At 42.4% G+C, this 25,661-nt stretch overlaps 3 protein-coding genes across 3 annotated transcripts; all 3 read left to right on the top strand.

The window, feature by feature from the left end:
* The first annotated feature begins 3,882 nt into the window (after positions 1-3,882).
* On the top strand, positions 3,883-11,817 carry nfe2l3 (nfe2 like bZIP transcription factor 3). The gene is made up of 5 exons (XM_053863662.1): positions 3,883-4,748; positions 6,654-6,713; positions 8,085-8,177; positions 8,266-8,554; positions 9,937-11,817. Exons 1-5 carry the CDS (start codon positions 4,257-4,259, stop codon positions 10,677-10,679), a joined length of 1,677 nt encoding a protein of 558 aa, XP_053719637.1. The 5' UTR covers positions 3,883-4,256; the 3' UTR covers positions 10,680-11,817.
* A 1,103-nt stretch (positions 11,818-12,920) lies between these two features.
* Positions 12,921-15,638, top strand: cbx3a (chromobox homolog 3a (HP1 gamma homolog, Drosophila)). The gene is made up of 5 exons (XM_053863663.1): positions 12,921-13,036; positions 13,374-13,525; positions 13,721-13,850; positions 14,878-14,972; positions 15,051-15,638. Exons 2-5 carry the CDS (start codon positions 13,380-13,382, stop codon positions 15,175-15,177), a joined length of 498 nt encoding a protein of 165 aa, XP_053719638.1. The 5' UTR covers positions 12,921-13,036; positions 13,374-13,379; the 3' UTR covers positions 15,178-15,638.
* A 2,820-nt stretch (positions 15,639-18,458) lies between these two features.
* snx10a (sorting nexin 10a) lies at positions 18,459-20,199 on the top strand. The gene is made up of 7 exons (XM_053863267.1): positions 18,459-18,552; positions 18,631-18,948; positions 19,016-19,102; positions 19,184-19,284; positions 19,363-19,461; positions 19,535-19,729; positions 19,792-20,199. Exons 2-7 carry the CDS (start codon positions 18,916-18,918, stop codon positions 19,901-19,903), a joined length of 627 nt encoding a protein of 208 aa, XP_053719242.1. The 5' UTR covers positions 18,459-18,552; positions 18,631-18,915; the 3' UTR covers positions 19,904-20,199.
* The last annotated feature ends 5,462 nt before the right edge of the window (positions 20,200-25,661 follow it).

The following is a 25,661-nucleotide window of genomic DNA, read 5'->3' as shown; positions in this document are numbered from 1 at the left end:
TAATAACGAAGCTTATTATTACATGAGCAATTTTTATTACCTGCCAGCGATCATTTTTATATCAGTAGATACAATTTTTGATGACATTTCTAAATGCATTTATTCCACTTGGTTTGCATTCTGAATGAAAACTCTAACTGGGATGAATGTCAATCTTCCTGTCATGTCTACCTTATAGTTTCATGCTTTGGTGGTGGAGATAACATTAAGCACGTTTTTTTGAATGATTTATATGTTTTTAATTACTATGCATCATAAGCTTTCTCCACATCTTTCTAACATCCATCTTCAATGATGTAGTACCGCTGCTCAGAAATGAACAGTAGGTGGCAGTAGAAGACAAGTAAAGCAACGCTGCCCAATGGACCAGCGAACATGGAAGGGCGTCATCGACACCTCCCTGTTGGGTGAAGAACCGTCAATGTTTCTGTCAATTGCACATTCACAGTGTAATGAATTAACAGTTTCTTGTCTTTTCACAATAAAGCATTTCCCTAAAGTGACGAACATGGCGCAATATAAACAACAATATCACCAAGTTTATTTGACCATAAAGGAGGAGTAGAAGTTGTTGTTTTAAAAATTGAACAAAGCAGAGCTCCGGGAATTTTAAAATGTGTTTTTCTTTTTCCATCTCTGTTTGCTATTAATTACCTTCAGCTCTGACTGGATCTGTGTTAAAACTCGGCCTGGGCAATATATGGATTTTAATGATTAATTCAAGTTTTGTTGTTTGTTTTTTTGCTGACGATTAAAAAAAAAAAAGTGGAAGAATTTGTGGATACGTGCAACAGAACAATCGCTGGTGCGCGAAACTCTGGAGAGGGTGCTGAAAGAGCGCTCAAGTATGTTTTTTAATCAAAGGAGTGACTCCTACTCTACAGTGGAGTGCATGAAAATGACTGAGAATGCTTGAAATACATCTTCAGTTAACCAGCGCTTAGTCCTGGTCAGGGAAGCGGGGAGATCTGGAGTCTGTCCCAGCAGTCACTGGGCGAGAGGCAGGAATACACCCTGGACAAGTCACCAGTCCATCACAGGGCACACACACAGACACCTAGGGGCAAGTTTAGAGTGTCCCATTAACCAAACAAGCGTGTCTTTGTACTGTGGGAGGAAACCGGAGTACACATGGAACAGACATGCAAACTCCATGCAGAAAGGCCACCGTCCACTTGCTTGAAATAATCTTGTCTTTAAAAAAAAAATAAAAAGGGAAATCACCGTTAGGACCACCTGACCACCTTTAGCCCACATTAGTGCAGACTGAGTTCACTGTAAGCCCATGTGTCAGGTGGAAGTCAAAGAAAGTGTAGTTCACCAAGATTACCTGGTCTTACAGCTTAAATAACTCTTGAGTTACTCTTTTTAAAAGGTTTGGCTCTTGTTAATATACATTATATATATATATAATAGATACAGTGGTGAGAAAATACGTTGTAGTACCACGAAAACAGGATTCCCACAGGTCGAAATGAAAACGAAAAACACCCACGGAACTCTAGTCATATCCAGTATACATGACTGAGTTTATCCACTGATTGAAAACCATGTATGTGTTACCATTCTTGAAGTATTTTGTTCATGTGAGTATTTGTACATCAGTATCTGTTTGTAAGTCAGCAGCGAGTTTTGGGTAGTAATGAGCGGAGCGGTGTTCTTTAATTCAGTGTTTGTGCCGTGAGAGACAGTCTGTGGGGAGATTACATGGATTCTGTCACATTCTTTCTACACACTATAGATCTATGCTGATGCCTTGTCTGTTACTCGCAGCTGTGCTCCTCTTCCCACACACATTCACAGAGAAGAAGCTGGCTTTGACTTGTTTTTAAACCTGATGCGCCTCTAACTTGATCACACACCTCCACGACAGAATGATGGAGTGTTACTTGTCGGTCTCACGATACCAAACACTGTCGCGCTTCAAAACTTCATTGACTCTTGAAGACCATCAAAGTTTGCTGCATGATTTAAAGGTTAGCTAAAACCCAAATGCAGCACCAAATAAATGCTCTCAAAATGTGATGAAATAAAGAATTATGAAGTTATGAAGCTGAGAAGAATGTCAAAGCTTTGTCCAGAAATTCCTCAAACTAGAATAAAATCATGCAACAGAGATTGTGCTTAATAAATAAATAAGTCATGATATATTTTTGCCATATTGCCCACCCCTCTCTGGAAACATTTTTAAACAAAGACATTTTCTGCAATGTGTTCCTGCAAACAGCATGTCAATAGCTGTAGAGTCAGTAGCTAGAACTTTTCACAAATTAAAAGGGATTTTCTACAGGACTTTCAACTAATCACAGTTGCACTTTGGCCAGGTTCCTTTGGCTGTGTAGATCAGGATTTTTTCGATGAAGAAATTGTGCCATGGCTTAAAAAAAGGTTGGAAAAACACTGGTTTAACTCATTAACATCAGGTGGTTATTATTATTATTTTTTGTTTCATTTGTATATAGTGTTTTTCTAAAATACATGAAAAAAAAAATCGCCCAGCCCTGGTAGTACACATACGCGCTAGGTAAATGAGTATCAGTGTTAATAAATTTTAAGTCCCCAGAAAGACAAATGGAATACTTTTTGTAGGTGAGAAGAAAGTCTGCTCCTACTGTAACGGTGTTTTCTAAAATGATTTTTTTTCAATAGTGATAGGAGGGTGATGCACAAAATTAAACTCATATATTGAGTATCAAGACCTAACTCTGAATTAACTCATTGCTGTGCCATAAATACATGCAGGAGTGAGGCAAGGTACTCTCATTCTTGTGAAATCTATCAACAAAGGTTTCTTCTTCGTGCAACAAATGCTCATTTACGCTGATACGAAAGCTGATCCTGTTGTATTTCAGATGCAACTTCAAACTCTGCTCTATTCAAAGTGTCCTTTAAGTGTTTAAAGATCCAGGCCATTAAAGTATGTGGACAAGGGGCAACATTTGGCCTTCCAGCAGCTTCCGCACCAGAGGTAGGCAATTCAGTTTCCTAAGGAGCCAGGTTATATATTGTGACCCTTGATAGGGGCCGTCAGACCCAAAGACAGGAAGGTAAGAGAAAATTGAAAATAAAAATAAAGTGATGACATCATGTGGGATGATGAAATTACATTTCACAGAAAATGTTGGGATGTTGTGTTTTATTTAACTTAAACCACTTTCCATTTAAAGATTCTCGATGTGTCTCATACATTTCAGAATCAACTTTTAATTCTGATGTCTTTTAAGGCAAAAGAAATACTCCTGAAATAGCCAACGGATAAGACAAAGTGAAATAATGAAACGAGACAGTTATGTTTCTGTTGCATCATAATGAACAAAAAACAATGCACAAGATGTCACACACAGTTTTATAGTTTTACTTTGATTCCCGCATAAATACATTCAAAGGGCCGCATTTGGCCCCCAGGTCGCACCTTGCCCAGGCCTTTAATATTTCATCCTGTACACAATGTTACATGCTCTTTTTAAGAGGAAATTCTATCGGTCTTAATTTTAGTAAAAATTAAAAATGATTGTGGATACTTTGATGATGAATATTTGGACATCATTCACCCTACAATCTGCTTTTTCTTCTAGCATAATGTCCGTTGATCATGTTTAATAATTGATATAACAATGCCGATTTTATATTGAGAATTTGAAAGAAAGCATAATCAGATTTAAGTCCAAATCTTGATCAAGGAATCATGTGTAACAGAGTGTTGGGAAACACTTTAAGGGCTGAAGTAAAACGAAGAGAAGCTTGAAAGGACAGAAGAGCTTGCAAAATCTGTGCATCATAGCTTTGGTGTCGCCACTCTGCTTTCATTGGTATATGGCATTGATTGACGTATAATATACCCAATAGCTTTTCACAACGTCACACGCTGCGACCCAATCACACTCAGGTTACAAATTTTGTAGTTCCGACATCCGCAGGACCACGGTGACAGGTTTGCCGTCACCGTTGTTTAAATCCCCGTTTAATTCATTACGTTCGGTTTGATTTGATATTCGATATTACGAGAGCTATTCGCACACCTTGTTTATATAGGCCTCGCGATGTATGACACCAGATACTGACTTTAAGTTGCAGTGCGGCGGGTGGCTAACAGCTAGCAGCCCGTTAGCTTCCTTCTAGTTTCACCGGCACAGAGCTCTTTGTCTGTGAGGGAAGGCGTGCTCTTTTGTTGGACTATTTTCTTTGTCCACTCGGAAAACAGGAACCACCGGGCCAGCGTTTCACAAGTGCCTCTGGTTTTTTGACTTGTTTGGAAAATGCAAGTCGTGAAAAAGCACTTGAAAGAAGTCCTGTGTCAGTTGGCGATTCTGCTGAGTTTGATCGGAGCGCGCGTGGACATCGACAGCTACTTCAGAGGCGATTCTTCTCCTCTGATCGAGATTCACTTGGGCCCAAGCTCCGCTCACTCGCTCCCCTACAACCTGAGAGACTTCCTAGACGGACACGCGGTTCATCCGAAATGTCCCGAGTTGGACTACTTGTTTGCAAGTCGTCGACTGCTGGAGGAGGTGAAGACTCTCGGCACTCCGCGGTTTCCGACCCACTTCAACGCGTGGTTGGTGCACCAAGTGTCCGCCAGTGATAAAGCCGACTGTGAGGAGGCTTCGACCAGCGACAGCACCGACACCAGCCCGGGATCGGACCACACCGGCTCCAGCACAGGTGGCGATGAGCACCTGCTCGCCAACGGTCAGGAGCAGCATCAGGCCGGGCAGTCTGGAGCCTGTCAGTTTGTCAAAGTCAAAAATGTGGGTACTTTGTGACATGAACAGACACTCTATTATTAGTGTTATCACCCATTAACTGTTGCCCTTGTTTGCTAGCAAACTGGTTATGCAACAGTGGGTGATAGTATTTCAGGTTTATGTGTACTTGTGATAAAGTTTTGCCAAGTGGTTCATGAGCGACACTCTGGGCCTTAATGGCTCCTGGCAAGCCCCAATCGGTCCCAGATACATTTGGCTTCCTGTTAACAGAGCCAGTAATGGTTCTGCTTTTGATAAAGACAGAGCCCGAGTGAGGAGGTCAGTCATCCAGAGACATGGAGTAGAGCTTCTCATGGTGCGAATCACACATGAAGTAGTCCCTGAAATCTTTCCTGATGTTAATTTGTCGGTAATATACTCTCATTATCTCAAAATGAGGATTGCAGTTTAACACCAGTGGACAGTATAGTTAGACAAATGTGGCATTGTATCAGGGAGGACTGACACATTGACTTTGGAAGTGACACGTCTAGCCAGATGTAGAGATGGTATTTTTACTCTGGTCTGGGACTGTAACAGATCCCTCGACGGAGCCACATCCCTGATGATGCTGTCACATGATGGAACGCAACAACTAACGCAGTTATACAGCTGCATCTCAACCCCAAATGACATGAGTTGCCCTGGTGGACATTTAATCTGCTCCTGAATGAACCACCTCTGGGATTAGTTCCAAGATGCCTTGTTGAAAGACTGTACACAAGTTTTCCAGCAGGCGTGTCGAACCAAACATCTGATTTAGTGATTAAAAAGCTAAACTCTGACGCCAAATTCTTCTCTGACGACCTGGAAGAAAAACCGGTTTCACGACTAATAGATGCATCTATGCTGGATTTAGTTCTTTCTGACATGCTTGTCAGTCTTTATTCTACAGATTACATGAATGTTGTTCTTGTTGGAAACAGTTGCCCCGAACAGTCACCACAGGCCCATTGCTACACAGAACCAGTGTGTGGCACAATCCAGCCATTGTTTTGACATTTCTGCAGCGTTATTGTTCATAAACAAGTCATGCGTGTCAACAAAGATGACTTTGGTTTGCCTTTATTTTGGATAAAAAAATGCCCTTGAGCAAATCGCTATCTCCTCACACCCTGCAGGAAAGTTCACATTGTTCCACAGAACCTTGCTTCGTGATAGTCTTCTTTTGCAACATGCATCTTCACATTACTCCCGCACCTCTATATTCTGCCCGAAAACAGCTGCATGGTTGGTGTTTTGTCCTGAGGGCTGTTGATGTTCCCAACTGTGTAACTTAATCTTCTTTCTTCAGAACCACCAGCTGTGAGAGATGGAGGCTTTAGGCTTAGATCTATACCCAGCTTCCATTGAATAGCTTGGGGCCAGTGGTGAACGATGCCCCATCCCTGTGCTTTTGTTTAAGGATTTAAGACATCTGTTACAGTGCACACAACTCCCTAGGTGGAGGGAGTGACAAACAAGTCAGGTAGTTTTGGAGTGGTTAATAAGTGATTGTGTCCAACTACTAGAGCTGTTCAAGTAGAAAACGTCATGCTCAGACAGTGGAGGCCTGGCGCCAAGAACTGGTTCCTGTACTTTCACTTTTTGTTGTGAATCAGAACTGGACTTTCAAGAACACCTGACTTTCTCACCAGTTTACCTTGCTTCAGCACTTCTTCATGGGTCGTTCTTCTGCTGCCCAGAATGTTTGATCGCTGTCATTCAATATAGTAAAAGTTTAACTGAAAAGTCAATTCAAAACTCTTTGACAAGTGAGATACTATGCGTGAGGTGCTTTTGCGGAGATGTCAAACCTGCAGGATAGTGTGGGTGTGTGTTGAATATTTAATTTTAAGAGTTTAAAAGTTTAAGTTTTTAATGTTTAAGAGCATTTCAATGGCATTTAATACTGTTGCTGCCCCACAGGAGGATGGAGCTGAAGACACCGATCCCACTCAGCTGGTTCACAGCTCGACACTTGAGGAGGTAAACACTTTTGAATCTCAGTATTAGAATCTGCAGTCCCTCCAGTTAAACACGTATTTTGTGGGTTCACCAAATCCTTTTTGTCACCTGACTCGATGTACTCACACAAGGTATTCATTGAGTTCTGCTTTGATCAACCTCACCTGACAGCTCAGTCTGCCAGCTGCTATCAGATGCTATGATCTTGACATTACTGCTCTCTTTATCGTGTCACACTAGTTCTGCTTTAACTCCAGTTTTTGTTAAGCTCTTAGGTGTATTTCACTACATCATGTCAACGTACCGTGACATGGGAGGTGGAGTCTAAGTCTGGATTTAATCGAATTGAGATGCTTTGGTTTCACTTTAATAGGTCTGTTGAGACTCCAAAAGCCTCCAATGTTATGTCCAGACCGAAGCAGAGTGTGTGCAAATTCTTCCAGACACTGTCACTTGATTTCAGTTCATCTGTTGCTGCCAGTGGCGGCACCCTATTTATGAGGCTAAAGGGCACTTACTTTTTCACATCAGCCCATATGGGTTTCTTTTTTTTTTTTTTCTTTTTTTTTTTGACTTTGATAGATATAATAACTGCTGTAGTATTTTACTTTCACTTTGATCTAAATTGTCTTTTATCACATTTCATATTTATGGAGCTTTTATTTTGAAGTCTTGAAGTTCGAACTAACCAACTTCATAAACATCATAATCGTGATATTGATCTGACAAGTTGCCGACAAACTGACTTTCAGTGCGGTGCAACTCTGAATTTTGTATTTACTTCAGTCGATTATCTAAAATGTTTTCACTATGATAGATGTGTGAAAGCAGGAAGTAGATGTGTCACCTGTCCTGCGACGACAAACACAGCTCATCAGACAAAATAAAAGACTAATAATAGTTATTATGACTGTTTAAGTCACAATCATTACACTTTCATCTGATTTGTCTACAAATGGAATGGCTGAATTGTCTTCTATGAAATTGATTTAGTTTCATTTAGTTATTAATTGGTTTAAACCGAACTTTGTTGTCACGTCCGTCTGTTTACTTCAACAGTGTATAATGTATAAAACAGTGCGGCACCATGTACACGGTTACATTGAATGAATGTGATCTTGACATTGGAGTGCAGCTAAAATTCACAATGCAAGTGTTGTCGCTCCCACCTCCATGTCTCTACACAACTGGATAAACAGCTGCAATACAACATACACGGCAGTTTCCTGGTAAACCCGTCCAACTTGCCCTGAAGCAAACAGCCATGCAAAGTGTTTTTCAGTTGTGGACAGTCACTTTCTGAAATGTATTTTCAGTGATGTGTGTTGTTTGATCATCTGTGTTGCCGAAATGTGAGAACAAACTCAACCACGTTTTTGCCTTCTTATTCAGACTGACCCTGAAGGCCAGTTCCCGCAGCAGTCTAGATCTGATCTGGACCGTCACATGAACCATCTTCTTCCCTGGTCTGCCACGGAGTTTGAAGTAAGTCCTCTTGTGTGACAACTGTTCTGATTTACTTTGTGATTGAAGTGATTGAAGATTGAAGATTGACTGTACCTGCTCATTGCAGAATTTCCTGCTGGAGAGTCGGTCAGACCTGGACATCTCAGGCTCCTTCAGTCATGACATCAGCTTGCGAGACGCCATGTTTTCCAGCAGTGGCCTGGCGTCCCTCCATCCGGGTGCCTCAGTCCGAAGTGCCCAGGGACGGACTGGAGGGATGCTGGACGAGGCCGTCTTTGACCAAATCAATCAGCTCGACATGGACATGGACTACCAGCTGATGCACGGCCTTCAAGACCTGGACCAGGACTCGGGTCTTTCTTTAGAGAGCAGTTCTGGGGGTCCCTTCTCTCCAGGTTGGTTGATAACAGGCAGCTCTTGAGACATGTCGAGCTGGTGTTTTTCCAGCCTACGTTGACTGTCTTAGAACGAAAGAGCTAGCAGAGTCTTTGTCTAAATGGTTCTGGATCTAGTAAAAATGTTCACCCTGATGCCACTGGTTGCTTTTGCAGCGACGTTGCAGATTTTGGGTCAGTCTCTACCCTCTACAGTAGCCACCATGGGCTGATGTTTTTGCAGTCCCACTGCTGTAGTGTAATTCCATTTTGTCACTGTCCAGTAGTTCTGTCCATTTAAGGAGATTATTCATTTACCATCTGAAAGTTAAGCCTTTGAAACAGTCCCTCTGTATCTTATATGTAGATTTTCACACATTCATTTTTTCCCCAATATTTTAGTTCATTTATATCAACCACAATAATAATCATATAAATACACATTAACAATCAAGATCTTGGCTGTGTGGAAAAACAACAGAGTGGATAAAAAATAGAAAAACAAAAGAAAATAGAAAATTAAAATAAAAAACCAAAACAGTAAATAATTATTTGATCTCTTAAAGTTCAATGTCCGTCTTGTATATATAGCTGAATATATAGCTATATATTCATATTGTGTGTGTGTATATATATATATATATATATATATACAATTTTGGGATGTTTACATGAGCAAGAGAGTGAGGAGAGTGGACTTCTTTTGAGCAGACACTGACCATCCGATAAAAAACAATCAAATCTATTTAATGTGTGAACATTTGGAGATTTTGAATGAGAATACAGAAACAAAAAAAAGTGGAACACACTTTCTGTCAAAGTTGTTTTTCTGTTTGAGACAGGAAGTAAGTCATATTAGTCCAGATTCTTTGATCAAAAAGACATGTTTTCCCTGGCAACACAGGAACTCAGTTCAGTTAACCAGTTTGAATACTTGGAGGATTTACAAATTTCCACTTCAGTGCTGTCATGCGCTTTGCTTCCTGCAGGATAAATAAAAAACATTTTAGCATCAAATGTGGTTAGTGTACATAGGATCGCTTCAATCTTACAGTTGACATGAAACCAGAACTTATTAATGTTGGCACATTGCCAGACACAATGGGAAAAAGTCCCTTTATGTTGACCACATTTAAAATATAAATCAGGAATGTTCCCATTGAACCGATTGAGTTTTCCTGGAGTGGTGTATGTACGCATGAGCCAATTGTATTGCAATGACCTGAGGCGATTATTAGTCGTGCGAGTTTTGGCCGTTCATTTTAGAAGTTTATACATTTAAGTGAAGTTTCCCATCTATATACTGGAACCGTTACCATCTTACGCCTTGTCGCTTTTCAAAATTCAATTTTCAAAGTGTGTTTGAGACGGACTAACAGCAGGGCTTCTCGTGTGTCCTGCAGGGTCTCCTGACATGTCCTCAGACACATCGTGGGACAGTGAATGCGGCGCGACCGGCTGCAGCAGCGAGGAGAACTCCCTGCTGGACTACTCCACCCTGTGGTCACATCACGAGCTCAGTGAGAATGTGAGGCACGATCACACCTACTCAGCAGGGTGCTACAACACACCGACTGGATCTCTGTCACCCAAACACATCAAAGAGGAGCCGTTCGACGAGGAGTACGAGCCATGCGCGGCGGACGAAGCGGAGAGCCGGGACGAGCTGCGCGCCCGCGCCATGGGGATCCCCTTCTCCGTCCAGCACATTGTGGACATGCCTGTCAAGGAGTTCCTGCACATGATCGAGAGCTGCAGCTTCTCCAGCGACCAGGTGACGCTGCTGAGGGACATCCGCCGGCGCGGGAAGAACAAGCTCGCCGTTCAGAACTGCCGCAAGCGCAAAATCGACGTGATCTCGGGTCTGCAGCAGGAGGTGGAGAAGCTCCAGGCTCACAGAGCGAAGCTGCTGACGGAGAGGCACCGCACCACCAAGACCATCGGCGCCGTGGGTCAGCAGATCGAGCAGCTCACCAGACACATCCTGGCACAGCTGAGGGATGAGTCGGGACAGCCGCTGACGCCGGACAGATTCACCCTGCAGTGCCGCTCCAGCGGAGGCATCGTGGTTCAGCGAAGAAGACCTGCCGTGACCACGTCTGCCGACAGCAAAACAGACAAGAGGAAGAAGGAGAAAAAGCAGTAGCTGCCAGAGACCAGACAAACTTTGAGTGATTTCTTTGCACTGACTTTTCCTGAAGTATGTTTGTGGATTCACCACCAAAGTGGGCCAAGTTGCATGCAAACGGACCTCAGAACCTTCATTAAAACTGAAATAAAACCCACAGGGACAATGTAGCTCACACACTGGACATTATTTTCTAAAACTGGACCGACTGTGGTTGTCCAAGGGAACAGTTCTGCTGCGGAAGACGCTGCCATGTACCAGCTGACACGACCGACTTCTTCAATCCCAGGTTTTATTCGCCAGAAGCTTTAACAACCAGAAATCATAAGTAAACATAAATACATGGTCTTTACCTCAAAGTAGGTGGTAAAATGTAAACAGTGAAGCTTTTCTCTGAATAGTACTATTATCGAAAATGCACAATTGTTGTGTATTTCCGACAGCTGTTTGTGTGAAATAGATGTTTTTAAATTCATGCCGGCCACATCTTTGTGTTGGACGATGCAGGTTTTCTAAACACTCTGGAGGAGGTTTGTCGATTGTTCAACCTCAGAACTTGGTTACTTGGAATTTTCAGTTTAAAAAAAATCTATATATGGACATTTTTGGGATGTTTACATGAGAGAGTCTTCAGTGAGGAGAGTGGACTTCTTTTGAGCAGACACTGACCATCCGATACAAAACAATCAAATCTATTTAATGTGTGAATGTTTGGAGATTTTGAATGAGATTACAGAAACAAAAAGTGAAACACACTTTCTGTCAAAGTTGTTTTTCTGTTTGAGACAGGAAGTAAGTCATTCTGTTCCGAAGTTCTGTCCTAAAAGTTTTCCCTATTTAATTTGTGGTTTGACCAAGACTTTACTTTGTTTGAGTGAGATTTTTTTTTCTCTTGTATATTTCTTTGGGCTGAGTTTTTTTCCTTTTTTTTGATAGCATGGTGATTGTTGCGTTTTGATAATTTGATTGTGTGCAAAGTTCTTTTTTGATTAAAAAAGAAATAAAAACAAGTTTCTCTTTGCTTTTGAAACTTCAGCTCTGTAGTGTAGTGGATGGTTTCACTCTGGTCCAGAACTATTTACTTCATGAAGTCCAACCAAATGACACTACCAATACATGGTGTCCTCCAGAAATATTTTTTGTGGCACCTAAATTTCACTGTATAGAAGAAGTTTTTATTTAATTTTAAGTTTAATTTCCCTTTTTTAACTGGATTATTCTGAATATAAGAAATGTTTTCCAAACCCAGAGATTGAGTTCCAGTCCATATTTGGTGCTGTTTTCTGTTACAGCCTTTTTTTTTTCAAAGTCAAAACTCTGTCAGACTTCCTCTCTCCACAGGCTACATTGTCAGTCAGGAAGTAATGTTTGTATTGTGTTGCAAAATCTTGATTTTTTTTTTTTAAGCGATCAAACGAACGGTTTCTGGAATACGATCTAGAGATATATATATATATATATATATATTTGATATAGATGGAATAGTTCTCTCATTTCCGAAGTGTGGATATTTCTAGAGCCATTATTTTATTCATGTATCGTGTGTTTTCCCAGAGGGAGAGTGTTTTGGTGTGTGTTCCTAATACCCACCAGGGACGGGGAGAGGACTGGAACGCTCAAGGTTTTGATATTCGGCCAATCCGATGCATGCAAACATGAGTAACAAATGAGGAGCAGCACTGAGTTGAATGTTTAAAAACATACGCTGATATTTCATCCCACAGCAGCAGGCCGACCTGCTCATACTCTTATGGAAACCTTCTCACCACTACATCACCAAAGTAGCTCTATCTTATTACTTTTTCATGAAACACTTGGGTGGTCTTTTTGAAAATGAGCCAAAGGATCGAGGGACCTCTGCACTTTTAATGCGGCCCAGATCATGATCACAAAAACTTTCAATTATATAGTATGTGGTAGTGACAAATGTGTTGAAAGTACCTCATTAACATTGACTTATGACCAACTCAATGGAATGATATATATATATATATATATATATATATATATATATATATATATATATATATATATATATATATATATATATATATATATATATATATATATATATACACACACACACACACATAAAAACACTGTTTCAATGTAAAACCAACGTTGTAATATCAAAAACAAATATTTCCATTCCATTCGAGTCAAAAATAAATAAATAAACCGTATTGAGTTTTTAAAAAATGTTTGTAAATAAACCATGACGCAATTTAAGCTGTATCGCAAAAACGTGTGTGCTTCCGGGTTACCGTAGTTGTTGCAGCTTCTCCTTGGGTTCGTGAAGAGCGACCGCATGGTCAGGAAGCCTCTGCAATTCACCTCTGCTGCACGAACAAGTTTGTCCGAGCACTTTTGCGAAGGTTTGTACCGTTAATATTGTTGTGTTTGCGGACAATATGATTAATAGTGTCTCTTTGCGACAAGCTCGCTGCGTCATACTCTTATTGTGCGCACGCTAGCTGGCGCTGAAGTCAGTGTTTACGTGAACAATACGTCAATGGCGGTGAAGTCATTACTATCAGAGTAAAGTGTGTGTTTGCTTGACGCGATAGTGCGGCTCTTGCTTCTCCCCTCCGGACCGCGTAGTCAAAACAAAGCAGCGGCGCTCACCGCCAAGCTATTGCTTTAGCTTAGCATCTGTTGCTATGGTTCACTCTCAGAGGATCAAAACACTAAGATTAATTTTCTGTTGTGAAGCACAACATGGGGAAGAAACAAACCCCCAAAACTCGGAAGGATTCGCCAGAGAAACCTGAGCCACCTGAAGAGTTTGTTGTGGAAAAGGTGCTGGACCAGCGTATTGTAAATGGGAAAGTGGAATTCTTCCTCAAGTGGAAAGGATTTACTGAGTGAGTTCCTCAAAAAGAAAAAATAAAACAAGCCGGACGTGTTTTACCTGGCTGAGCTACTTTATCAAGCTTGCATGAAAGAGCTTCAAACATAATGTAGTTCAGCTTTGAAAACATAGATTCACTTTTGCGTTGTTGAGGAAAACCAAAACAAAACATGGCTTTAGTTCATGAGTGTCCTGTGCTTACCCCCAGTGCGGATAACACCTGGGAGCCGGAGGAGAACTTGGACTGTCCCGAGTTGATCTCTGCATTTCTGGAGTCGCAGAGAAATGTCCATGAGAAACCTGTGAAGATGAATCCACAAACGAATGAGCCAGAAACCGTGCGTTTACATGTGTTCTCCTCTCATCTGCATTTGCTCTTTCAACAAGGACTGTGGGTCACGTGACTCACTGTGGGATCGCTCTGGCTTCTATATATGAAAATCACACTTTGACTTCGGTTATGAGGAGAAAGTCCCATCATTTTGAAGTTTCATAATAAAGTCACCACAGAACTTAAACAAAGCCATTTGTGGTGAAAGAAACTAGATTGAATATTTCATGTTAATTTTGAACTAAATTTGTTTTACATGGTGCAGTGGTGCACAATTCACACACACACACACACACACACGTTTGTATTGCTATCCCCGTGGGGACATTGGCAGGTTTTTCATTGCCATGTCCCTTTCCTCAGCCCCTCACTAAACCTAGATTTTGACCAGGATTCTGAACCAAACGTAAACCTAATTATAATGACCTAGTTATTTTGAAGTTTTCATCCTCAAATTGAAGTTTGGAACTGTGGGGACCGGCAAAAAAGTGTGTTGTCAGGAATTGGTCCCCATGAAGCAGTATAAACAAGCCCACACACACGTTCATACACCTTAACCAAACTCCCATTATAAAGACCGAGATATTTGAAAGTCAGTTCTTAGAAGGCTTCTAACTAAACCAGATGTCTTCAAGGATAGATAAACCACACACACAAACTCATTGCAGTCTTAAGTTGCAATAATGTAAAGCTGATAAGGGTTTCTATTGTGTTACACTGAGAATCCTCTTTTTTTCAGTTCTGTTGTACATGCTCCGCCCCCTAGTGGGCTTTGCCATTGGTTTACAGCTGTAGGGAATTCGTCAGATGATCAGTCCATAAATGTGCAAGTTAATATTTTGAGCCAACTGGAGTCCTGAAAACAATATACGTACCTATAAACATGACGTCACACGGGGGGTTACAAATGCTCATCGATAAATGGCAGCAGCTCAGTTTAGTAAATACACAAGAGCTGTGGTTGGTTTTCAGTGGAAATGTGTCGTGCGATGTGCCTCTTGTAATCTTGGGAAACTGTCTCCCCTCCACTGCAGCCTCAGGGTCCCAAAGGCTTTGCCAGGAACCTTGTTCCTGAAAAGATCATCGGGGCCACAAAAAGCAGCGGGCGCCTGATGTTCCTGATGAAGTGGTGAGTCCAGTGCGTTCTGTACTGTACTGGTCTGTTTGTCGCATGTGAGGACCTTGAACTTGTTGTTCTTCACCACAGGAAAGGGTCGGATGAAGCCGATTTGGTCCTGTCAGACGAGGCCAACACCCGCTGCCCGCAGGTGGTCATCTCTTTTTATGAGGAGCGGCTGACTTGGCATTCTTCCAAAGGAGATGAGAGCCCGTAATACTTTGGTACCACTGTAACCACACCTGTCCAAAACTTGGGAGGAGAAGGCCGTTTGTTTTTGCACTCTTGATTCAGGGAGGCTCCAGATTTTAGTGGTGACAGCGGTCGTCATGGAAACCCGTAGAATGTCTGGAGTAAGTCTGCGTGTTCACTGCTTTTATAGTTACCTGTCGGTAATTTTAGGGAATACTAACCCCCTGCTGTAGTTCACAGACCCTGTCAGCGGTTAGTTTAGTGCGTAAACCCGAGTGGAACGCAACCATTCCCAGCTTGATAACATTTTGAGAGGAAAATGTGTGTTAGCAGTGAATATCGGATAATATTCCTTTGACTGTTTAAGTTTGGCCTCCTGTTTAAGGAGATTTCTTTTGTCTTGTGTTGCAGAATGACAACTAGTGGAACATTTATTTGCTTTTATTTAGACTTTTTTTTTATATTAAAGAATGAAATGAAATGAAATTCTGAGGTTCTTTTTGTTTGTAACTTTTGCTTCCTTGATCTAAAATGAATGTTAGATTCAAGGTCAGAGAAAGAAGTTTAGAAAGAAAGAAACTGAAGCTCACCTGCTGTGGTAACTAAGCTTCTTGGAGTAGTCACATGTTCCTTTTTAGCACCTGGATAACGGTATTACAGTTTTCTAACACCTTTCACTAAAATGTAATGGCTTCAAAATAGAAGCATTAATATCTACAGCGGAGGGTTGGGTCACAAAGTTTGTGTGAAAGCGAAACATAACTTCATGAGAATCAGCTCTGGTAGCTGAGAACTTGAACCAAATGTGATACCAAAGTATACACACACAAAAAAGGGAGAAGGAAACCAAGTCAACCAAGCTACCGTATTGACCTGCACATGCATAATGTGAATGATCCATGTAAAGGTTTGTGCTTTAACATGCAAAGATTGATATGCAAAAACACCCCAAGCAAACTTGCATTAACATAAATATTGAACTGAGATGAGTGAGGTTAGTTTTGTCGTGTGTCCTTGCAAACAGGTGTTTGAGACATGCGCTGCTCAAGTTATTGCCTCCGACACATGGCGAGAGACAACAATAACACAGAATCACTGCAGTGGAAACACTTGTGCAGACCTGGACAACTGTGGCAGATCTCAGGCATATGCAATTTGAAATGTCTGAAAAAAGGCATTGATTGAATCAAAGCTGCTATCTGTGCTGCACAGTCTGCCTCTGTATGCAAATGCACGTCGATCACCCCGGCAGCCGTCTGCAGGACACACGCGGGGTCATCAGGGAGAGCGGCAGACTTTCACAGCACATTCAGCAGGTCTCAGCCTCCTGCGCTGATGGTGCTCGGTCATCGATCAGTGGGACAGCAGTCGTCGCTTTTAACCTTAATCTGATGAGATTATCGTTTCCCACCCAAAACTCTACTGATGTGGAGACGCGTGTGGGATTGTAAGCGCACACCGACACCGAGCGGTTTCCTGCGGTGACATCACCGTGTGACCATTTTCCTGCTGACTCCACGTGAGATAAAGACGCTTTATATTCAAATGAGACTTCCGCAGCTGCAGACTGGGCCCTCTGTCAGACTGGATTTGGCATTTACCCCACAGCTGGACTGACAACGAATCATTGCTGGGACTGTTGTTGTGTCAATAGGTAAGACTTCTTCATCATTTAACCGAATTGTTGCCCTGTGTTGGGGTGTTGATCCGTTCACCATTCTTAAGGCCCCATGGTTTTATGAAATAGATCTTCATAGGGTCATCATGCAACCCAAAATAACTATTGTTCACTGACAAATATTACAATAACCACAACATGATTTAGTACCATGTTCATGTAAAACATGCATTAACAATGCAAATATGAATCACAAAATACATTCATCCATGTATAAATAAATGTGTGTAAGATACACCACGACAGACAACTGAGGTTTTAAAGTTGTTCAGAATTTTCAGTCAATTCAAAAACTAACTGGACAAGTGTAACTGTCTATTTGTGGTCCACGGTGGTAGTAGATCTGAAGATCTGTAGTTGGTTCCTGTTTAAACCCAATGGGAAATACAAGAATAATTCCCCCTGTTGGTCCTGGATCTGACCCGTGTCCTCCCCAGTTCACCAGAGGGCTGTCCAGGGATAGGGCTCGAGTTTTGGCAACAGTGAAAAACTCCAGAGCAACAAGTAACATCTCGCTGCCCTGCTGAAGACACTCGTTTCAGCCACTCGTTGTTGTGCTCACTACATAGAGCTCATGACCGTCGATGAGGGCGGGAACTGTCTGTCTCACTGCACCATGCTTGTTTACATTGCACTGAAAAACTCCACAAGACTGTCTCAAGCTACAACGCTTCAGTGAAAATCAGAATAAAACAAACGTGCAAGCCAATCAAATACACAAAGTCCAATGATAACATGCATCAAAACATCTCGACATCTGGAACATAAAGAACCTTTTAAAGCCCAGTAAGTGTAAATTATTAAGATCAGCTATGTGCTTGGATAATAGCCAAAAAGTAAAAATGCCATTTAAGAAACGTTTTAAAATGTTTCTTTGAGTCTTTGGTCCGTCCAGCAGCATCTGGTCAGCTGACCTGAGGGAGTGAGGAGGGACAGAGTGGGTTAACAGAGAAAGGCGAGATCATTTAAACAGAACACTCCGTCCTCTCATCACCCCTTTAGTTGGATCTCTTCTCATCCAACTTGGACAGGGCCGCCCTATCCCAAGAGAGAACCACGGTCTTAGACTTGACTCAGCTGATCTGATTCCCGGCACCTTCACTTCCCACCTCAAATGAAGGTCTTCCATACCAAAGAGAGACCCTCAAATTCCCGACCACAGTAGTGGTCACACCAGTCCAGAAGTCATTTCCAGTGGTTCTCAGAAAATTCTCATCAAACCCAACTCACAAACCTTCTTAACCGGACTTGTGCTGTGCTCCGGCCGACCTCTTGGTGCAAGACAGTTTCAGCCACAGAGGCTTCAGACAGCTATATGTGATCAGCCTATGTTATTTGATTTTATTTTTATGAACAGCACTAGTTGCTGGGACCCACTGACCATGGCAATAAATTCTATTCTGACTCAGCTATCTTTATAAACGAGTCCCTGATGAACCCACAACGCACCTCGCACAGGACCCAGGAGCTCAGAGCAGACCTCCGTCTAAAATAATATAATGACATTAAATATCTGGCGTTCCCAAACGAGACAGTTAGCGAGTGTAAACGACTCCCCGGTTGGATCACACACACCATTTATTCAGCCTGGTATTGGTCGCGTGTCGATGACGTCACGACTACGTCCTCTCGTGAGCAGGTGGCTGACTGTCTTCAAGTAGCCGCGCAGGTGTGAAGTGCACGTCCGTAATTGGCGAGCGTGTGTCGAAAACGGCTTTTAAGGTTCGTACGTCCGGTTCATGGTGGTCTTGACGGGTTTGTGCCGCTTAAAAAAAAAAAAAAACTCGTTCTTTGTAACAGCGACAAGAGGAGGCGGTCCAAGTCGGAACCGCTTCAGCAGCAGAAGAAGCGCACGGAGGCACAGGCAAGTGCACGGGTGTCTGTTTACTGTTGCCTCGCTGAAAAAGAAACCTCAGGCCCTCTCATGGTGCACAACCTGACCCACCCTTATCCGGGATTTGTTGTTCACGTCCAAATAAATCTGTTAAGCCGCCTCACTTTCTGCTCAGATCTTGTTTGGACTGACCCATGCAACATTTCTGACTCATTTACTCTTTGGTTTTTCAGGGGGTTTTTTTCTGCATAATGGAGGGATTTTTTGAGACGTTATCGAAAAACGTAAGTGGCCAAAAACCCTCTACTTGTTTTTAAAGTTCCTTGCGGCTGATGTGAGGCCTCCACACAGGAGTTTGTCAGCGTTTGTGTTCGAAGTCCAAGAATCCTGAGGAGCAAACTGTGGCACGCTCACATCGACTATGAGATCTGCTTACATGTGCGTGTTGATCTCACTGTTCATCCAACCGTGTGGCCTTTATGCTACTGACGCTGCTGCTGTGCTCCTCCTTCCCTTCAGACCAACAGTGTGTGCTTTCAGAAGAAGACTTCCAGTGTAAGGCGGCGGTACAGTGAGTTTGTGTGGCTGCGTCACAGTCTGGAGAGGAACGCGCTTGACATGTCCGTCTCGTCCTTCACCTTCACCCGCATCTGTGGAGGATCAGTGGACTCAATATATGAACCTGTCTCTCTGTGCAGTGAAGTCCCCAAATTGCCCCCCTGGAATCCCTTCTTCAGTCTCAGCAACACACAGCTGGTCACCCAGAGGATGGAGGGGCTGCAGGAGTTTTTACAAATGTACGTACAAGACAGATCCTCCCCAGGGCGCCGCTCCATCCCGGCTCCACTCATGTCCCAGCTTCTCTTCCAGCGTGATTCATACACCGCTGCTGTTGTCCGACAGTCGCCTCCATCTCTTCCTCCAGTCCGAGCTCAGCGTCCTCTGCATTGAGAAGTGTGTTCAGGGTAAGACCAGGTTCACGGTATCCCAAGCTATCCAGCGCTCTATGAGCCGATACGACAGTTCTCTCGTTGACAAGGCGTCCTGCGACTCAGACAGTGAAAGGTACGGTCACGTTTGCTCGCCTTTTCAGTCGCCTTTACTGAACCCACCCTTCCTTCTTGCAGTACCTCATCATCAACCGGCTTGGAAGGAAGTCTAGATACCCCCATGAGAGGGAGCCCGATTCCCTTTTTCGATTCCACCGATGCAGATCCCGACTCTTTTAGTGACTCATGAATAGGCTGTTTGAATTTATTTTATGTATCCTAGACATGTTTTAAAAGAGTAAAAAAACGATCTATATTTTTCTTAATTTCTAGAGGCCACAACTTCATTTTTTATATTTAATGTTATATCTTAAACTTATCATTTATAAGGAGAAATGTATTTGCAAAAGAAATCCATTTTTTAAAATGAAATGTACCATACTTACACTTATAACTTTGTCATGAATTATGTCTTCATTGAGGCTGAAATGAAGACGCTGAGTTTTTGAATTCTAAGGCGGTGTGCAAAAATGCCAACAGTTTTATTGTTTATAAGTGGAAAAAATAAACTGTCTTTTTAAAAAAAAATAAAAAAAACAAAGCCTGAGATTTGACCCTGCAGGCGAAATAAGCTGATGATGGTGTACTCTTGGTACAGGCCAGTAGAGGGAGTAGAGAGACATCATAGGAGCTGAACACTGGGCTGCTGGAATGGATTTGACAAGCCTCTATGAAGGGAAAAGCACATATTTCGAGTGATTCAGGGCTTTGGGGTTTTTATTTTGGTGTCTGATTTGGTTAACAAAGGAGTCGTGTTTGTGAAGACCAGATATGGCGTGACACTTGGAATATTCTGTCATTGCTTAAAGCTTGTGCCTTCACTTATTTCTAGAGTTTGGAAAAGAAAACTTCAGTTGGAGGCTGCTCTCTGGTTCCAAAAGGTCCAATCTGAAACTCGCATTAAGAACAGAGCCCATGGAACTTGAGGGAAATTAATTCAAAATCGTTGCCTATAACAAGCCTTTGCACAAACTGCCAGCTGGTGCCGGCGTCTGGAATGAGGTTTGTGGTTCCTTGAATTCACATATTTACAGTTTACATCATCGTAACATGCGTTTTGGCACCGTAAGTGGTGCTTAGCTCCACCTATGTGAAAGGTGGGCAATTTAATTTCCTGAAGGGCCACATCAGAAACTAACAGTTGTGAGGGGCCGTCATCAAAAGAGAGACAGCGATGACTACAAAACATGATGGAAAAATGTAGCCTATGAATTGGTCTATAATCGATTACTGAAGGTCTTGAGATATTTTCTGTTGCGACGGGTCACACTCGGCTACTCCCCCGTTAATGTCCTGGGCCAAAACATTATTTGTCACACAGCCATCTTGAACTCCCATGATCTCTCCCTTCACACTGACCAGGAGCATATTAATGAGTGTGAACCACACAGAGGAAATACATGCCATTGTCAAGGAAAATAAACCATCCAAACCAGCAGTGATGCCCAGACTTCACTGTCCCCACACACCAGCTCCAGCTCTTCTGGCGGGACCCCAAAGCTTTCCCAAACCACCTGAGAGATTTTGTGCCTCCAACGTGTTCCTGGCTCTTCGATGGGGCCTGTTCTGAGTGGGGCGTTATTCCTTCCCTATTCTTGAAACAATCCCTAATGTTTTGCAACAATAATCATTTGTATGATACCTTTTTAGGCAGACCTGAGCAAAGTGTGGCCCGTGGGCCATGTGCAGCCCGATGCCTGTATTTTTGTGGCCCTTTTGACAACAGACTATAACTGATCACCGCCACCACTTCAGCAGTAAATATAGCATGTTCGTGTTTCAAGACTAAAATTTCTTTCTTTTCATTGGCCATTTCTGTGTATTTCTTGTTCCTCAAAATACATTGAAGGAATACCGAAAAAATATTTTTAATAAATTGCCTTTTTATATTGAATGTCTGGTCCATAGTTATGTTGATTTATATTAAAATTAAGTGCATACGAAATGAAATAGTTTTCTTTGCACATTTACACTTCTTAATATCCTTACTTACATTTAATCTTTTTAGGTCAACTTGTCCTTGTTCAGTATATATTTTGGATATTTTTCTGTCACATTCTTCACTGTCTTTCTTTTGATGACGGCCCCTCACAGTTTCTAATGTGGCCCCCCAGGAAATGTAATTGCCCACCTCTGTTTTCAGGCATCAAAAGTAAGTGGCCACCACAGGACACATTGAACACACACACACACACACCGGCCCTTTAGCCACAAACAGGACCAGACTTCTTGCTGTCACCATGTTGGTCTTGGGAGAGGATTTCTTATTTTATTTGGAAATCTGGTCTACATCAGTGGACAAAAACTCATTGGTAATGTGATGATTTACGCGGCGAGAATTCCAGACGCTCTGCGACCGTATTGATGTTGGAGATGGATCGTTCCATTTGGCAGGAGCCCCCTTGTCTATGGAGGGTAATTTTGGTGGAATTCCGAGGACTGTAAATTCACTTCCAAATGCCCAGTCCATCAGCATCACCTCACTGAGAAGGTTTATACCTTGTCTTTGTTTCTTTAAAACAATTTTCGCCAAGCATTTTCTGTCCTCTTGTTCCCAACTTGGAACCATCTTTATAGGGTCTGTGTTTTTGTCCTACCTTCATATCAATGGCACCAGCAGGCTCAGCTTGTATCCAGAATAGTTCATCGCAGTCAACATTGTAATGGGCATCTAGGTTCCTGAACAGCTGGCAGAAACCTTCAGAGAATCAGACTCAATGTACATCAGAAAAATCCCAAACTAAAGAGGAACTAAAGAGTTCAGTCAGAGCCCGCAGGGTCGAGGCAGTCGACCTTGATCTGGCAGCATTGAAGCAGGTCGGCGTGACAAACCGCTGCTGATGGAGGACCTGTCATTATAGTCCAAATTAGATCGATTGCAAGCAGCTAACACCAGGCGACACTGACATTTCGTTGCATCATCCTGCTCCTCGTTTCCAGTTCAGGCGGCTGGTTTTTTTTTTTTTTGACAACGTCCAAGACTTGGTATAAGTCACCACGTCAAACTTTACCCCGGTGAGTCGGCCTGAATTCAAGAAGAAAGAAAATTAATTTAAGCTCCAGACTGCTCCCGGGAATCAAGCAGAGGACTTCAAACTGCGCGGAGGTGGGGATGAGGGGCAGTGAGGAGGTGCTGGACAGCTCTGTAAATTGCTGGTGACACAAGTGAAGGCTCATTAAAGGAGAAGGCATCCACCCTCCTCCTCCTCTCGCCAACAGCTGGACCGGCCCTGTAAACCCGGCCTGTCCTCTGTCCTCTCTCCTTCTCCAGGATGGTGTTGTCTCCCAGTGCGCGGCGGCCATAATGAAGCTGTCAGAGACTCCACACACAAGCTACTGAGCTTTGTTCATACAGCCACAAACCACACACACACACACACACTCATGGCATGTCGGCAAACACTCTTGACAGCTGTGATCGCAAACACACACATGCGCGCGCGCTGGTGTGGATGTTGTGGATGAATGAGCATTTCCTCCTTTCCTCACCCGCCTGTCGTTTTCACAGTCCCACTGGTTTGTGTTTGGTTCTCTCCATCTCTGTTTGTCGTTAAGGTTGACCTTATCAAAGTGGCCCCGTGACAAGCCAGACAACACACACACGGGCTGGACTCAGAAGCAGTCAATTTACTGACAAAAATGAAACGCAAGCGGTCACATCTTTTTTCCTCATCTTCGCACACATTTGCCTTTTCCGTCGCGACGTTTGGAAATTGAGTATTCACGGTACATGTCTTTTTCAGCTTGGTAATTTATAACTCAATTTCCACTGTGCACTGATGCGCGTCATACCTCCAAAACACCAAACAAAGCCTCGACCCAATTGTATTTCAAAGCAATTAGGCTGTCCAGTGAGTTGTGAACACACATGCCGCCGGTCTGGGCTCCTGCGATATTTTTTAATTGTTCATTTTCTGTCACATTAGACAACTTCACCGCCACTGGACAGGTGGCCCGGCGGCCCCTGAGCAACACAGTGCAGAACACAGGGTGCCATTGGCTGAAATAGCAGCGGAGGACGGGAGTTAAGAAAATGCTTTTGAGTCAGTGTAGTCTTTATTAGTGCGGGTTTATGAGTGTGAATTATTAGCTCATTTGGAGCGCCACCTTAAGGCTTCACCCCTCTGACCTCATGAGGCCAACAATGACAAAAATCCATACAGGCCATTAGGTTGCATCACGGCTGTATGTGCACTCTACACAGGTCTATTTAGTGGAGGCCCACACGCGACCTGCGGTAACCTTTCGCTGGCTCCCGCAGAAAGGAAAAGAGAAAAACATGAAACGTGAAAAAAAGTTTATTTGTCTAAAGTGTTGCTGTCCATTACATGATTCGCATGCACTTAAGTTTGAAATGTTTGGCTGCTCTTGTGTAAATGACATTATTTGTTGTCGTTACGAAGGTGACTGTGGCCGATGAGAGCAAAACAAGAAGTATTTATTCATTCTAATAAATATTTATCTGTTTACAAGTTGTTATTTAAAAATTACCAATTATTTAAATGTAAAGAAATATTAATAAAAATATAAACTATATATTGCTATAATGTATATATATATAATTATAATTATTACATTTATAATTATATATAAGATATTTGTACAATGCAGTGCGAATGTCCCAAAATCTATTCGTTTATTTCACGTGTTCAGTATTGCGTTAGTCGACTTTTATTTTGAAGTACTACTTCCAGTTACCGGTTGACTTTGAATAGGCGTATTTGTTGAATTGAACAAACAGAAATGATCTCGTATTTTACGGGTGCCTCTTTAACATTCAAGGTTCATACTTATTTCGTCCATTTTTACCGATAAATTATATCTTTCTTAAGTCTTCGTTCAGGTAAGGTTGTGACGTGTTACGTGGTGCAATATATTAGCTGCTTCCTTGGCTTAGCTACTTGCTACATTCATTTGACGGAAATCAGTCGTAAGAACAAACGCTGACAAAACATACTTGTGTGAAAGCTTCAGGCTATTTATTATTTTCCGCAACTCAATAAAAGGTGGTTTACAACTGTTGGGTTCATAGAGGGTTGATATTATTTGAAAGTTTTTAAATTAACTTGACTGAAAACATGGCTTTTTTACTTTCTCGACATGCGTCATGCAAATTGCTTTCTAGATATTGTCAATGGATGCATACATTGAAACCATAAAACTGTATGATGGTGACGTATTCAAGATTAATTTATTCCTTCAATGTCTTCATATTATCATAGTCATGTTCTAGTCCGTATTTTGTCATGAAAGCAATGACTGAGGCCACATTGAGTCTCCCCTTGGCAAAACCAATCCTCAGTGATGAAACTAAGTTTTATGTTTTCATATAATGAATATTAAAAACCATACTTCTTGTTACAGTCAGAATTTAGAAGTACAGTGGCACCTCGGTTTTCGAACGTCCCGGACTTTAAACAAATCGGCGTTCGAACGAATCGAATTATTTCGAACGAAAATCTAGAACTCGAACGCCCCCGAAAAAAGCCGGAAGAAACATAACGTGCGCAGACCGATCATCTGTCCCTCGACGCGCTTTGTTATTGTGTATAACACAGGCTCTGTATGCAGACGTGTCCCGTTAGCTACATTTATTAACTGTTTTTTCTTCATATTGAGGTGTAAAACCTTTCCTGTCTCCACACTGGACCGTGGTAGAGTGTCACAGGGGAGGTGCTCACTCTCCACACCTCCGAGGCTGGAGCGCTCACTCCAGGGTTTGATGTCCTGTTGTGGGCTGGAGCTGGGACAGAGATGAGGCGAGTCTGGAACAGAGCGTGACTTGGTTTATGACTTTGTCACAGCCAAACTGCACAGAAGCGCACATTCAGAGCTGGACATGCACCGGGCACCTCTTCACTTCAGGAGAGACGTCACTCACTCGGCAACCCCTCCCACATGCTGCGGCCACACACATAGACGAACAGCCACCTGCAGCAGACACTCTA

This window comes from Synchiropus splendidus, chromosome 4 (genome assembly GCF_027744825.2).
Source record: "Synchiropus splendidus isolate RoL2022-P1 chromosome 4, RoL_Sspl_1.0, whole genome shotgun sequence".
NCBI classification, from domain to species: domain Eukaryota; kingdom Metazoa; phylum Chordata; class Actinopteri; order Syngnathiformes; family Callionymidae; genus Synchiropus; species Synchiropus splendidus.
Note: the sequence above shows the minus strand (reverse complement) of the source record. Positions and strands in the feature narration are given on the sequence as shown.